Here is a 12539-nt window from a genome sequence, read left to right as displayed (position 1 = left end):
TTGACTGTGTTTATCAAATCAGTGGCGGGAAAAAAGTAACATGAGTAGGAAAGAATAATAATAGAGGTAGATGATAACACATTCAGTTTAGGACAAAATTATCTGGAGGTGCCTGAAGAAGATGCAAGCAGAGGTGGCTGGTAAGCAGGGAGATATGTCAACCTAAATCTGAAGGCGAGAGGTCTGCGCTGGAGCTACAATTAAAACTGGAGGGCTCACCTCGGGGCGGGGGGGCGGGGGGTGGTGGTGAGCAGGATTCATGCAATAAAGGGAGGAAGACAGCCTGCTTTCAAGGTGGCAGGAATGAGGCAAGATGGAGAGAGAAAACAGGACAAAGCAGGTTCAGGGCAATAGAGGCATTTGGGATTTAACACAGGGCTCGCAGAAGCAGAAGCAGTGACATGGGAAGTTTAGGGGGGTCAGAACGTCTCCTCGATGGGAATGTGCAATCCTCACCCGCAAGGCGAGCCTGTGCACTTGTGTTCTTTGCTTGTGGCAGAGTGATCAAATATCAGGCCAAAATATAATATGCCACCTTTTTTTTTTTTTAATATAATGAAGTCTAAACCTATGAAACTGAACACAGGCTAAGGCTTTTATATTTCATGAAAACATTTTAAAATGCAACAATATAAAGGATTATCAGGAGGCTATTTTTAATATTTATGCGCCCAAGAAGGTTTCAATCACTTTAGAAATATACACTTATAGATATTTACTATTATGAGACATTCAGTATTCAACTTGAGGGTAATTTAAAGTGTATTTGAGCACCTTCTGTGGGCCAAGTGAGATGCATGCAGGAAGGTCTTGGAGGGAGGGAGCTCATTCCTGTGTTTCCTTGCCTGCCTGTGCCAGGAACATGTGACATCCGCCAAGCTTACTCTGAAGTAGGGCACGTTCATCCTGCCATTTTGACACCACTCATGTCAACCAGAGAATCTCGTAAGGATTTTCTGGTAGGGTGAACTGTAAGCTAACCTTTGGAGAAAAACTGGGATTTTGGCAGAAAGTTAAGGAAAGAGGACTGGGTACCCAGGACCAAGAGAATAACTTAAGCAAGAATATTTGGCTACATCAATTTCGAACCATACTGTGTGCCTCTATAGTGTTTTATCTACTACCCACCAGACGTTTATAAAAGAATCGCCTTTCTTTCATGTCTTTTTTCACTTAAAATGTATTTACTAGGTAATACAAGTATATGACAAGCTTTTTTCAAAAGTTACGAAAAGGGAGATAGTGAAAAGGCTACCTCCTAACGAACTGTCATCTCCAGAGATGGCCTTCCTCAGATACCCTATGTAACTGCATTTCTTTTAAACTATTTTATTTTATGTTTTTCCTTAGGATGTTGCCTGGTCCTAATCTTTTAAACTATTTTAAACTTTAGATTTTCTTCTAATTCTGATTGGCACTTCCATGACTAAGCTTAACTAAACACCTGTAACATGGTATGATTCTGTTTGTCACATCCCCAATATGTGCAATCGAGTCTGAAGTTCAAGGTACAGACAGGAATACAGATTTAAAAGAAAAAGCCTAGATCTTACCTGTCAGGTAACATGATTTTATTTCCTTTTCATAAGATAGAATTTTCCTCTTTATTCTGCCAAAGTTTGGCTGAGTCAAACAATTACCTAATGAATGTCTATTAAAAAAGACACACACACACATTAGGACCCTGCCTACCTGCAGGTCCTTTATAATCCAGGAGCTTAAAAGAGGAAGCCAAAGTTTACTACAGCTAGCTTACATATTAATAGAGTATGGGTTAAGTTCTACTGTTAGGATTGTGGTCTCCAAAATGGGGTCATGCACCCCAAGGCAGAGTATAAGGCAATCATTTAGGGTGTAGTAAAAATTAGAACTTGCTTACAATTACTTGTTACTTCTCCCTTTCAAAATTTATACTGTGGGATGCTTTCTCATATACATAGTAAGCTAATATACTGGTACATGCACAAAATTTATAAAAACATACATGGGATATGTCTACTCAAATATATTTTGCTAATGACTGTACATAATCAAAAAGGTTTTGAGAATTAAACAGCTCAGGATATGAGGTGTTCATTTTTAAAATAAACATTTTATTGAGTTTCTAAAGTATATGAAGTGCTGGGACTTCCCCTGCGGTCCAGTGGTTAGGACTCCGCACTTCCACCACCGAGGGCCTGGGTTTGATCCCTGCTCAGGGAACTAAGATCCCGCAAGCTGCATGGCGCGGCCAAAATAAAATAAAATAAAGGTTCTCTTTAAAAAAAAAAAAAGTATGCCAAGTGCTAATTTGTGTAGAACAGACGGAAAAAACAAATTGTAAAAGGGAAAGATCAATGCTGGGCTAGGCTGTAAATTTTTAGAGGGAAAAGTTGGAAGCTTGTTTTTTGATATGTGGTTCTTTTCAACCATGTTACTGCTGTAAGAGTTACTAAAAATGAAGTCTGTGTACCATGGTTAAGGAGATGGGCTCTGAACTCAGAGTGTCAGGTTCAAATCCTGACTCTACCACTTACTTTGGGGAGAGCTGAATGATATGTATAAATAGCCTTATTCAGCGTCTGGCACTTAAGCAGCCAAAAAAGTTAACAATGATTAAATAAAAAGAATATCATTTAACAAACATTAGCTTTCTATAGCAACTGAAATGAAACAGCTGAGTCATGTATTAATTCAGAACCTTTTGGAAAGATGCTTTTTGAGTCTAACTAAAATGTATTTAAATGAATGGAAGCTTTTTCCTTCTTTTTTATCCAAAAAAAAGAATAAATTCCCCTCAATATCACTCGCATGAACTGTTTTGTCTTAGAACAGCTAATGTAAATTAAACAGTGTCAGTCCCCAGCCAAACGGATACCGGAATCACTGCATTCAGTGTATCTTCTTGGCTTCACTTTTATGTAGAACATGTGTTTATATTTTGACCTTTTGTCTTTTTGTAAAACACAGAAACATTTTTTAAACAGTAGCAACTGGAATGATGGTTTTTTTTTTTAGTTTCCAAACATATTAAGCTACACATGGCAGAGCCTATTGCTGAAACATTTATAAATGTTACACCAACTGTGTTTATATTTCTGATTTTTTTAGATTGTTTTGTTTTCATGTAAGCCATGACCTGAAAATTTTAGCTCAAATTCTTTCCACAAAATAATTACATAATGGAACAGTCTGAGTCATTTTGAATTTCCGAAACACAAAAACTCCCATAAAATAAAGATAATGATCAGTATCACAGTGAGGTTTTTACATGGGGTTTTGGGACCAACCCAACCACAACTAAACGGCAAGGATAAGGCGGAAGGACAATAAGAACAGGACCAAGAACACGATGACAATAACTCATCCACCTCAGAAAAGTCACTGCACTCTTTTTTCTTTTCCATTGTCTCTTCTTAAGCAATTGATACAAAAATAAAACCTAATGCTAGATTTCACCTCAATGAAAAAAATCAAAGAGAAAAAAAAATTGGTAATTCTGAAGGCAAAAGAACAAAAGTACTTCTCTTTAGCCTAGACTTTTAGACCTTATCTATCACCCTGATGGAAGACAGAAAGGATTCATAGTATGTAAGTTAATATACACAGCACACAAATTGTGATAATTCTATGAACAAAAAGACCAAAGCAGACTAAATCTGGGCAAGGAACGTCTCTGGCTTTCAGCTGCTCCATCTGTTAAGCGAAACAGACAACATATTCTATCTATGAGACAGTCTCTGACAAAAGGATTGTTTCTTAAGAAGTCTAGAGATAGTAAACTTAAGAGAATAATTATTTCTTTTTTCTTAAAAATTAAAAAAAGGAAGGAGTTGGCTCTCTATAAATATGTCTGCAGTGAGTGAATGAGCCCAGCATCCCACTTCCCAACTTATACACATTCCTCCTCCTCATGGGCTAACCCAGGTCTCTGGCCCCTTTACTCTGTGACTCTTGATACTGCTAAGGCAGACCCCAAGCTCAGTCATTCAATCACATTCTCTGAACCCTTCGCCCCCATCAACCCCAACCTCCACCGCAGGCCTTCCCTATTGCTACTACTCTCATTAAGTGGCTTTTTTAATGGATCACAAATAAACTCCTCCTTGACAATTTCAAAGGTCTCTTGTTAGTACAGCTGAAAAAGAAACACATTTGTTTTTTGACACAGCTATGAACAAAACCTTGACAGCTGGAAATATACTGGAATCCATGGAGTGAGATTCGCAGCAATAAATAACCATTAAATATTTACTCTGTCCCACCCAGATACAGTACATCACTTTATGTGTGACCTCAAATGGAAAGCTTACTTACATGTCTTCAAATGGAAAGCTTATAATGCTCTTACATTAAATAATAGCTAAAGAGTTTGATTTTTAAGATATGAAAGTATCCAGTGCTTCAATTTTTGTTTAGGTATTTTCATTCTCTGCCATCCCTTCAGAAAAGGTGTAAGTTACTCAAAGAACCCTTCACAAGTGCCAACTAATTTTACTCCTCTCTTCCGCCTTCTCTCTCTCTTCCCATCCCTCCATCCCTCCCCTCCCTCCCTCTTCCCAAAGTTTAAAGTAATAGATGGATAAGAGTTTGAGAAACGACACTCTTTCAAAATCCTTTGATTTCCCAATTTCAATTCCTAAAGCAATCCATTTAATACTACTATTAAAATGAATAATGTTCTTAACTGTTCTTCTTTGAAAAATCACAATTACCATCTACAACTCAAAATATTTTTAAAATCTTCTCTAACGTTACTGTTTTAAGCTCATAAATAAAATAATGGCTTCAACATTTTAGCCATTGTCACGAAGGATGTAATCCACTTCAGGAGGATTTAAAACTACTATATAAATTTGTGATAGCCAAAGACCACAAAGTCTCATTAATTACAAAATCCTGGTGTGCTTAGCTACAAATTATCAGCTGAAAGGATGTTGGTTTTATTACTATGCAACATAACTTCACATTAAATCCTAAGAGGAACTGCCCAGTAAGCTCATTTCCTACTTCATCTTTCTATAAAGTGCAAACGTTAGATTCATCTCCACCAAGCACAATGAAATTGCTACTCAGAAAGAACACGTTTCTGGAATACTTCTTATAAATGAGATCATTTGTTTAACAGGTAATCAGCGCTTGCTGGGTGCGCTATCAGTAAGGACCTTGCCAATATTACTCCATTTATCCTCGCTAACAACTTCACGAGGCAGGCACTGTTACTATGATAACATGTCAACATGCCTCACACAGTGCCTCATACATAAAAGAAAATAGATGTTGTCTGAATTTAAAGTTAACCCCCCAAAACTGACTTCCATGCACGTTTTTCAAACCGATTAAATGGATTTAAGAGTTTCATAATATATTAAAAAGATATTTTAACTTTCAGTCCATTGCATAAGTACCACCACTAGAATAAATGTCTTTCTTTAGTCATATGTTGACAGCTACATGAAGTAGGAGGCAAGAGCTAAGGATTGGCTGCCTTGTCCCACAACAGTCTCTAATAGCCATCGAGAGAGCAAGTTCTTAAATAAGGGCCCATAGAAGTGGGCCTAAAAAATCGGCCAAAGCAACAGTCCTTTAAAGCTATGATTATTACTCTCTACAGTTTCCTGCTGTCAATTAGGCCATGAATGCAACATACAGATCAACCTATTTTTTCACTCCCAGTATGAACAAGCTTAAGAACATTTTCACAGCAGATTCTTGAAAAGTCAATCTATTACCCCGACTGCTTTGCCACCTCATTTTTGGAAGACCACATACGCCATTTCAGACAGATGAATTTCTGACTTTTATTCTTCAAGTTACAATGAAGCTTAAGTCTTCTAATTCTGTATATAACAGAGATGAAGAATATTTGCTCAGAATCCTCTAAGAAAACTTCTCAGACACATGAATGTTACTCTTAACTCTCTTTCAACCATTTCCTCTCATGATAAATACCTTTGTTCCCTTAATCTCCCACCATAAGCTCCAACTTCCCAATATTTTGCATAATTTTCAGGATCTCTGGTAAAGTCTCCACAATCCCCTTAAACTGTAAAAATGCAAAGGTAGATAAAGTTCTCCAAAAACATTTGACGTAAATCAGAGTTAAGAGGATTAAGTCACAGATTTTACATGCTAAATTTCTATTTATATACCTTTGACATGCTTGCTTATAAGCTATGGTTCTATATTTTTGCCTTGTGTACCCACTTTGAACTCCAGATCTTTGCCTTCCATAATACAGAACAATAGGTCTTCCATATTTTATACTTGTTTATTTTTCTTCCAGTTTGATTGCTCTTCGTATGTCCATATGTAATTTGTTACTGACTACTTGTCAACTGAGAATTTTATTTACTTCATTTTATAATTTCAGCCATTTCACTGAAGAAATAATTGAGCAACACAAGATCTCACTATGATGCCTGTATTAATTACCACAGATTCCACTCCAAATTGGTACTGATTCCAACTCTTTGGCTTACTGTAACCCTCCTAATAAATTCCAAGCCTGGGGACACTGCCCTTGCAGAAGAGACATGTCATGTTATATTCGCTTTCTGTAGGATGGGGAAGAGGGAGGCAGAGACTCCATTGTAGCTTTTTTCCCCCAGAAAGGGGATCGCCATATGCCATTCTAACACCTAACGGTTGCCCTTTTAACAAGAATTGACAGCAAACTGAAAGTAAACATTAGAAGTGATAAAATTAGAAAAGAATACAAGGGGAATTGGAAAGCAATCAGCAGAGGAAGGAATCCTTTGGAAAGGTAGGAGAGAAGTCAAGACCACCTTCACCCATCTGACTTTTGGCCTAGGGCCATCGGTGGCCATGGTCCCAAACCCTGGTTCACTTGCTTGATTCAACCACCATACTATGAGTTCAAGGTCATATGCTTGATCCCTCTATGTGAGCCAATGGGCACCAGCTTCACGGTCAAAAACTTGCCTTTTTGCCCAACCTCTCACAAATACCATCGACAAATACATTGTCCTAAGGGATTCATGAGAGTGGGTATGAATCAATCAAAGCAAATTTCTCACCATTACTGGAAAAATAACCAGGAAAACCTGACCTGTGAGTCAGCCCATCATACAAATTCCATTAAGAAAGAAACCTCTGATGGTCGTGGGTCAGAGAGATGTGAGTAAGAAACCAGGCTCTGCTGCTTACTAGTCCTATGTGTGACCTTGGACAAGTTAATTTTTCTGAGCTTTAAAGATAAAACACATTAAGGACCTCAAGTGGAGCTTGACATACAAGGGATGCTCAAGTGATGCCAGCCCCACCCCCTTCCAGAGATAAAATCTGGAACTTAAGAGCACAGGGATGGAGCCAGGCCCACAGGTGTTCCAATCCCTGCAGCACACTAGCTGTGAAACACTGGGCAAGTGACAGTCTGTCTCATCTTTCTTATAAAGCTGGGATAATGAATTAAAACATTCAGATAGTGCCTAGCACAGTGAATGTCAACAAATGGCAGCTATTTTTAAACTGTTAATAAGAGAAAGTGATATTATAATCATCATTATCTGTTGACCAATATACCTCAAAGTGTGGTCAGTGAACTGTAGATATCCGAAAGAGCTGGGATGTCTGCAAAAAAAAAAAAAAAAGAAACCCGATGTCCACCCCCAACCTATTCAAAAAAGCTCTCCAAGAATAGTACGAGGTAATGTTCATTTCTGAATCAAACATCCTTGAGATGTATACAAAGTTTAAGAATGATTGATTGATCCACTTGGTCTTGTGCTATGTCTCAGTAAATTAAGACTTGTCTTCTAGTACTTTACTCTTCTTTAGTACTTACTTTTCTAATTCTTTACTATAACAGGAGGATTACCCAGTATCTGGTATTTTTTATATTCTAGCACTTTTTTAGACCTAGACATTAAACTGATAGGCTCATTCCTATTGTTTCCCCCCCTCCCCGCCCCGCAATGGCATTATTTTGACTTTTTCTTCCCCTCTGACCGAGGGTTGGCAAACTATGGCCTTGGTCTGTGGCCAGTTTTGTACAACCTTAACCTCCAGAAGGGATATGTGTTTAAAGAGCAGTTAAAAAAAAAAAAAAAAAGAAGAGGAATATGCGATGGAGACCATACATTGCTCACAAAGCCTAAAATATTTACTTTCTGGCCCTTTACCAATAGTTTGCCAACCCCTGGTAGTCTAAAATCTCTTTAAACTGGGGGTCTCACAATTTACTTTAAAAAAATTAAGAGAGAACTGATTAGGATAGAAAATACCCTAAACAGATATTTTTTACTACACCTAGAAAAGGGAAGTACATCACCAAAGTTTCTGTTATACGTATATGCATATGTGTGCACTGGAAAATGATCAAATTGGTTGCAGTCAGAACAGTCTTTGGCGGGTAGGAATGGGGAATAAATAGGGCAATTGGTTAACAAATATTTAGTAAAACTCACACTGAGTAATTTTTACAATAAAGGTGCTTTGGAGACCATAAAACCATATGAAATGATCCCTACCACTCAGAACTTAACGGCTTATTCCATTGCAAAACAAAAATCGAATCTGTTCTGTGTATAATCTACATTGTTGTAAAGAGAAAACAGAATCATAAATGCAAAGTCCTTCAAAAACATTATACAAACAAAATATTTTACTTATACTAACAATATACTGTACTGAACGAATATACGTTCTTTATCAAGTCCCTTAGTCTTTGCTTTTCTCCAATCTGGGAAACTAGTCCTTTTTTTTCTCTTTGTGTGTGTCCATGTGCATGTGAATGTACTCGTGTGTACATGTGTGTCTCAGGAGCATAAAAGAAGTATATATTAGATGTCTCTACCCCTTCTGTGTCATTCATCATTGGCTTCTCCTGCCCATCTGTTTAAAATATGTACTCTTTTATCCTTTTCTCATTTCTAATAAGAAAAGTATTTGATTAAATTCTTGTGCAAAATGAACAATGAAGACTATGATTATCCTACCCCTGAAAACACTAAAAAGTCCAAAATTAAAAATTTTAAAGTAACAATCTTCCCTTTATCTTCAGAGAGCACTAATTTCCAGTGCTTTTTATGACTGCTTCAGATAAACTAAAAATACCTTAATTTTATAACACTGTTCAACAATTTTGCAAAGAAAAGAAACAGCTTCCTAGGAACATATATAAGGAAATGACACTTTAAAATGGTTTCATTATATGAAATGCACTGCGGACACACAAACCACAAGAAGTGTAAATAAATAAAAGCTGGTGCGATGCTGAATGCATGGTTGCCTTACACCACAAAGAAAAAGCACTTGCACATTTGCACACCCGGGTATTTTAGCTTGGGATGCCACAAAGATGGGATTTAGGCACGTTGTGTAAATACAGAAGGCTGTTAATGTGTAAGTGTGTCTGCGTGTGTCAGAGAAAGAGGGTTATAAACAGAAGAGGTAGGACCTGCCAGGAGCAATTATTTGAGAAAATCCCTTTTTCTTTCCCATTCATTCTTACTAGCTTCAGTATCTGGCACAGTCCTTACAATTACTCACTGGCTTTTCATTCTAAAGACAACCGACAAGCTTTCAGAACTTCCTACAGTGTTTTTCACACACTTTTTTTTTTTTTAAGGCACCAAATCATTCAATATTTGTTTCAAATAAAAAGCAAACCATTAGCTCGTTTCCTCATTCCAAACACCCCACGGACTGCAGGCTAAACGGGATCCTTTGTTGTGTGTCCCAAAATAGTACAACGCGGTATTGCTAAATTGGAAAATAATAGATGACTGTTTCCAAGAATGCCAAAGCTATCACCATAAATTTTGTTCTGCCCCGTGGGTCCAATTTCATGCTCCTTTTAGTGAATCTGCCGTCCTAACAACAGTAAAGCCAATCCGATTGAACACCCCTCGCCTTTTCGCTTTGGACACTCCATTAATAAATATAAAGGCTGAAAGAGGACGCCAAATGGGCCAGCTTCATTTATGCACAGTGACATCCGTCAAGGGAAATTTCTCCAACCCCAGTGAAAGTTGTTTCTCAGATGCCCACCCCAAACTGGCCGGCCTCTGCCTCCGAGCCCAGGACGAGAGGGGGCGGGTGGGCAGAGAAGCCTCACCTTTGGGCTCCCCACCTCCAGAGGAGGGGACGAGGAGGAGGGCACAACGAGAGCGCGGAGTAGGAAGGTGGGCGAGCGGGAGAGACAGAAATGGATGCTGAGGGGGTGGGCGCGAAGGGAAGGTAGGGAAGGTGGGGAAGGCAGGGAGAGGTGGCTGAGCCGAGCTGCGGGATCGAAGAGCCGAGGGGGAGCGGCGGGGGTGGGAGGGGGCGCGCGGGGGTCGGTTCCTTACCGTTGAACGCTCCTGCGTCTGTGGCCTCCTCCTCCTCGCCGTTCTCCGAGCCGCTGTGCATGGGCTCCTCGGCGAAGTTGACCCCCCTGCTGGGGGTACCGCCCCCGCCGGCGGCGCCCGCGTCCCCCCAGGTCCTGCCCTCATGGCCGAAGCGCGCGGCGCCTTTGCGCTCGTTCTCCTCCTGCAGGCGCGTGAAGTGCTGCAGCGCGAACTCCAGCAGGTCCGCGGGCTGGTGCCTCAGCACCTCCACCGTGAAGCCCTGCAGCAGCTCCGTCAGTCCCGCCGGAATCTCGATGCTCATCCTGCCTCCCCTGCCAACGGGCGCCGGGGCGCCGCCCTCGCCCCCTCCCCGGACCGGTCTCGGGCCCCTCGGCCGCCGAGCTAGCGGAGACGACGCTGGCTGCGCTACCCGCTGCGAACGCGGCGCACTGGGCCCCGGAGGCCCGGCTGGCCCGGCCCGCGGCTCCCGTCGCGCGGCTGCTCCGTGCGGCTGCGGTGGCTAAACGAGCACGGCCTCGGGAGAGCTGGAAGCATCTCCAGCTCCTCCCGCTCCCACCGCGGCCGCTCCTTTCCCCTTCCTGGGCCGCCCCGCCCCCGCGCCCGCCCCGCCGCGGAGCGCGGGAGGGGGCGCCGGCGCGCCCCACGTGACCCCAGGAAACCATGGCAACCTCCGCCTGCGGGCGCCGGGTGCCTGGACAGCTGAGGGGCTGAAAACGCAGGCGGGCGCCGGCTGGCTGGCTGGGCGCGCTGCTGGGGGCGCGGTCGGGGCGGGGGCGGGGGCGGGGGCCATCCCCCGGGTCATCCCCCGGCCCAGGCGCGCCTGGCCGTCCACCTGTCCGCACGCCCCGGAGCGGGCGGGCCACTCGGCAGAATTCCCACGCGTCATTCACCAACGGAGTCCACGCAGAGCTGGCGCCACTCGATTTGCCCTGAAACTTCGGCCTCCACCTCGGTAGCGGCATTTTATTTTCCTCCGAGAATCTAGTTGGATTGATAAGTGTGGGTGATGTCTTTTGTTTAAAGTCGTATAGTGGTACTGGTTATCTTTTGGACAAAGAAATAATGCCCCATCTTTGTGACACCTTTCTTTTTTTTCCGCCTCATTTTATCCAGTCTTTCTCCATCCATCCTGTTTTATTGTTTTGCTTCACTGATACTATCCCATTGTCCACTCTATGCAGTTACTACTTGTTAAGACAAATGTGCCATTTATTGTGAGGCACTTAAAGTCAGTCGATGCCCTTCAAACAGGATGGTGCAGCAATTTGAATAAAATGTCAGTGTCAGGACAGATGGCCCTTAAGCAAAAAAACCTTTACCTGATTAAACTGTTATTGTTTATTTTTAAAAAGTTCCCTTACGCTTTCAGTGGTTTTGAATTATATCTCCAAAAATAGGAATATGTACTTCACTCTAAAGAGAAATAGAATTCGAGATGTGTGCTTTAAAGAAGTCCTGGACTTTGAAACGAGGCTTATTCTGCGAATGTTTCCGGTTTTGAATTAGAAAATGTCTTTTGCCAATTAAACGGTATTTTAAAACACATCATTTTTTACCATGACCATCATTGTAAAATAAAATATCTCAATAGCAAGCTCACTTAGCTTATCTTTCTACCCACAAAAAAAAAAGAAAAAAGTACATACATGGTTCAGAAACGTCAAAGACTAGAAATCAAGATGTAACAAACTAGTCCCTTTAATAAAAATACATTTTGACATTAATCCTTTGTTTATGACACAACTTATATTCACTCCATGAGTGAATGTTTTATTTCCATTTTTTAACTTCATAATAATATGTTGTTTTTAAATATAGTAAGGTACTTCTAATGGAAAGGGTCAAGCATTTTAAGAATTAAGCTTTTATGAAATACTATGATCCTCACTTCATGGCCCATGATATTAGTCAAACTCTAACCATATAAATATTATATAGACCATATAAACATTATTATCTTTATAGACCCAATAATTTAAGACAAGTTTGCATCATCTTTCTTCATTTATGATGATGTTTTTATTAAGATTAACAAGAAAATACAAAATATAGTAGCTTAAACAAGATAGAAGTTTATTTCTCTGTAATGTAAATGCAAGCAGCTCAGGGCTGGCATGGTGGTTCTAGGATCATTAGGCACCCAGCCTCCTTCCAGCTTGTTGCTATGTAATCCTAAATTTGTTGTCCAAATTGCTGCTCTACCTTCCTTCTACATCCATATTTCAGCCAAGAGGAAAGTGGAAAAGA

General features: G+C 40.7%; 1 protein-coding gene across 2 annotated transcripts in view; it reads right to left on the bottom strand.

Moving 5' to 3' along the window:
• Nucleotides 1-10847, bottom strand: part of PRKAR2B (protein kinase cAMP-dependent type II regulatory subunit beta) — a 110158-nt gene extending 99311 nt beyond the window's left edge. Inside the window, exon 1 of one of the 2 annotated variants that reach the window (XM_027123900.1) lies at nucleotides 10293-10847. In XM_027123900.1, the coding sequence (XP_026979701.1) occupies nucleotides 10293-10593 (301 nt within the window). In that variant the 5' untranslated portion in view covers nucleotides 10594-10847. The remainder of the gene's footprint in view (nucleotides 1-10292) is intronic. The other variant, XM_027123899.1, reaches the window with a different exon arrangement.
• Between the last annotated feature and the right edge of the window lie 1692 nt (nucleotides 10848-12539).

This window comes from Aethalodelphis obliquidens, unplaced genomic scaffold (genome assembly GCF_003676395.1).
Source record: "Aethalodelphis obliquidens isolate GAN/ISIS:26980383/991018 unplaced genomic scaffold, ASM367639v1 scaffold27, whole genome shotgun sequence".
NCBI lineage: Eukaryota > Metazoa > Chordata > Mammalia > Artiodactyla > Delphinidae > Aethalodelphis > Aethalodelphis obliquidens.
Note: the sequence above shows the minus strand (reverse complement) of the source record. Positions and strands in the feature narration are given on the sequence as shown.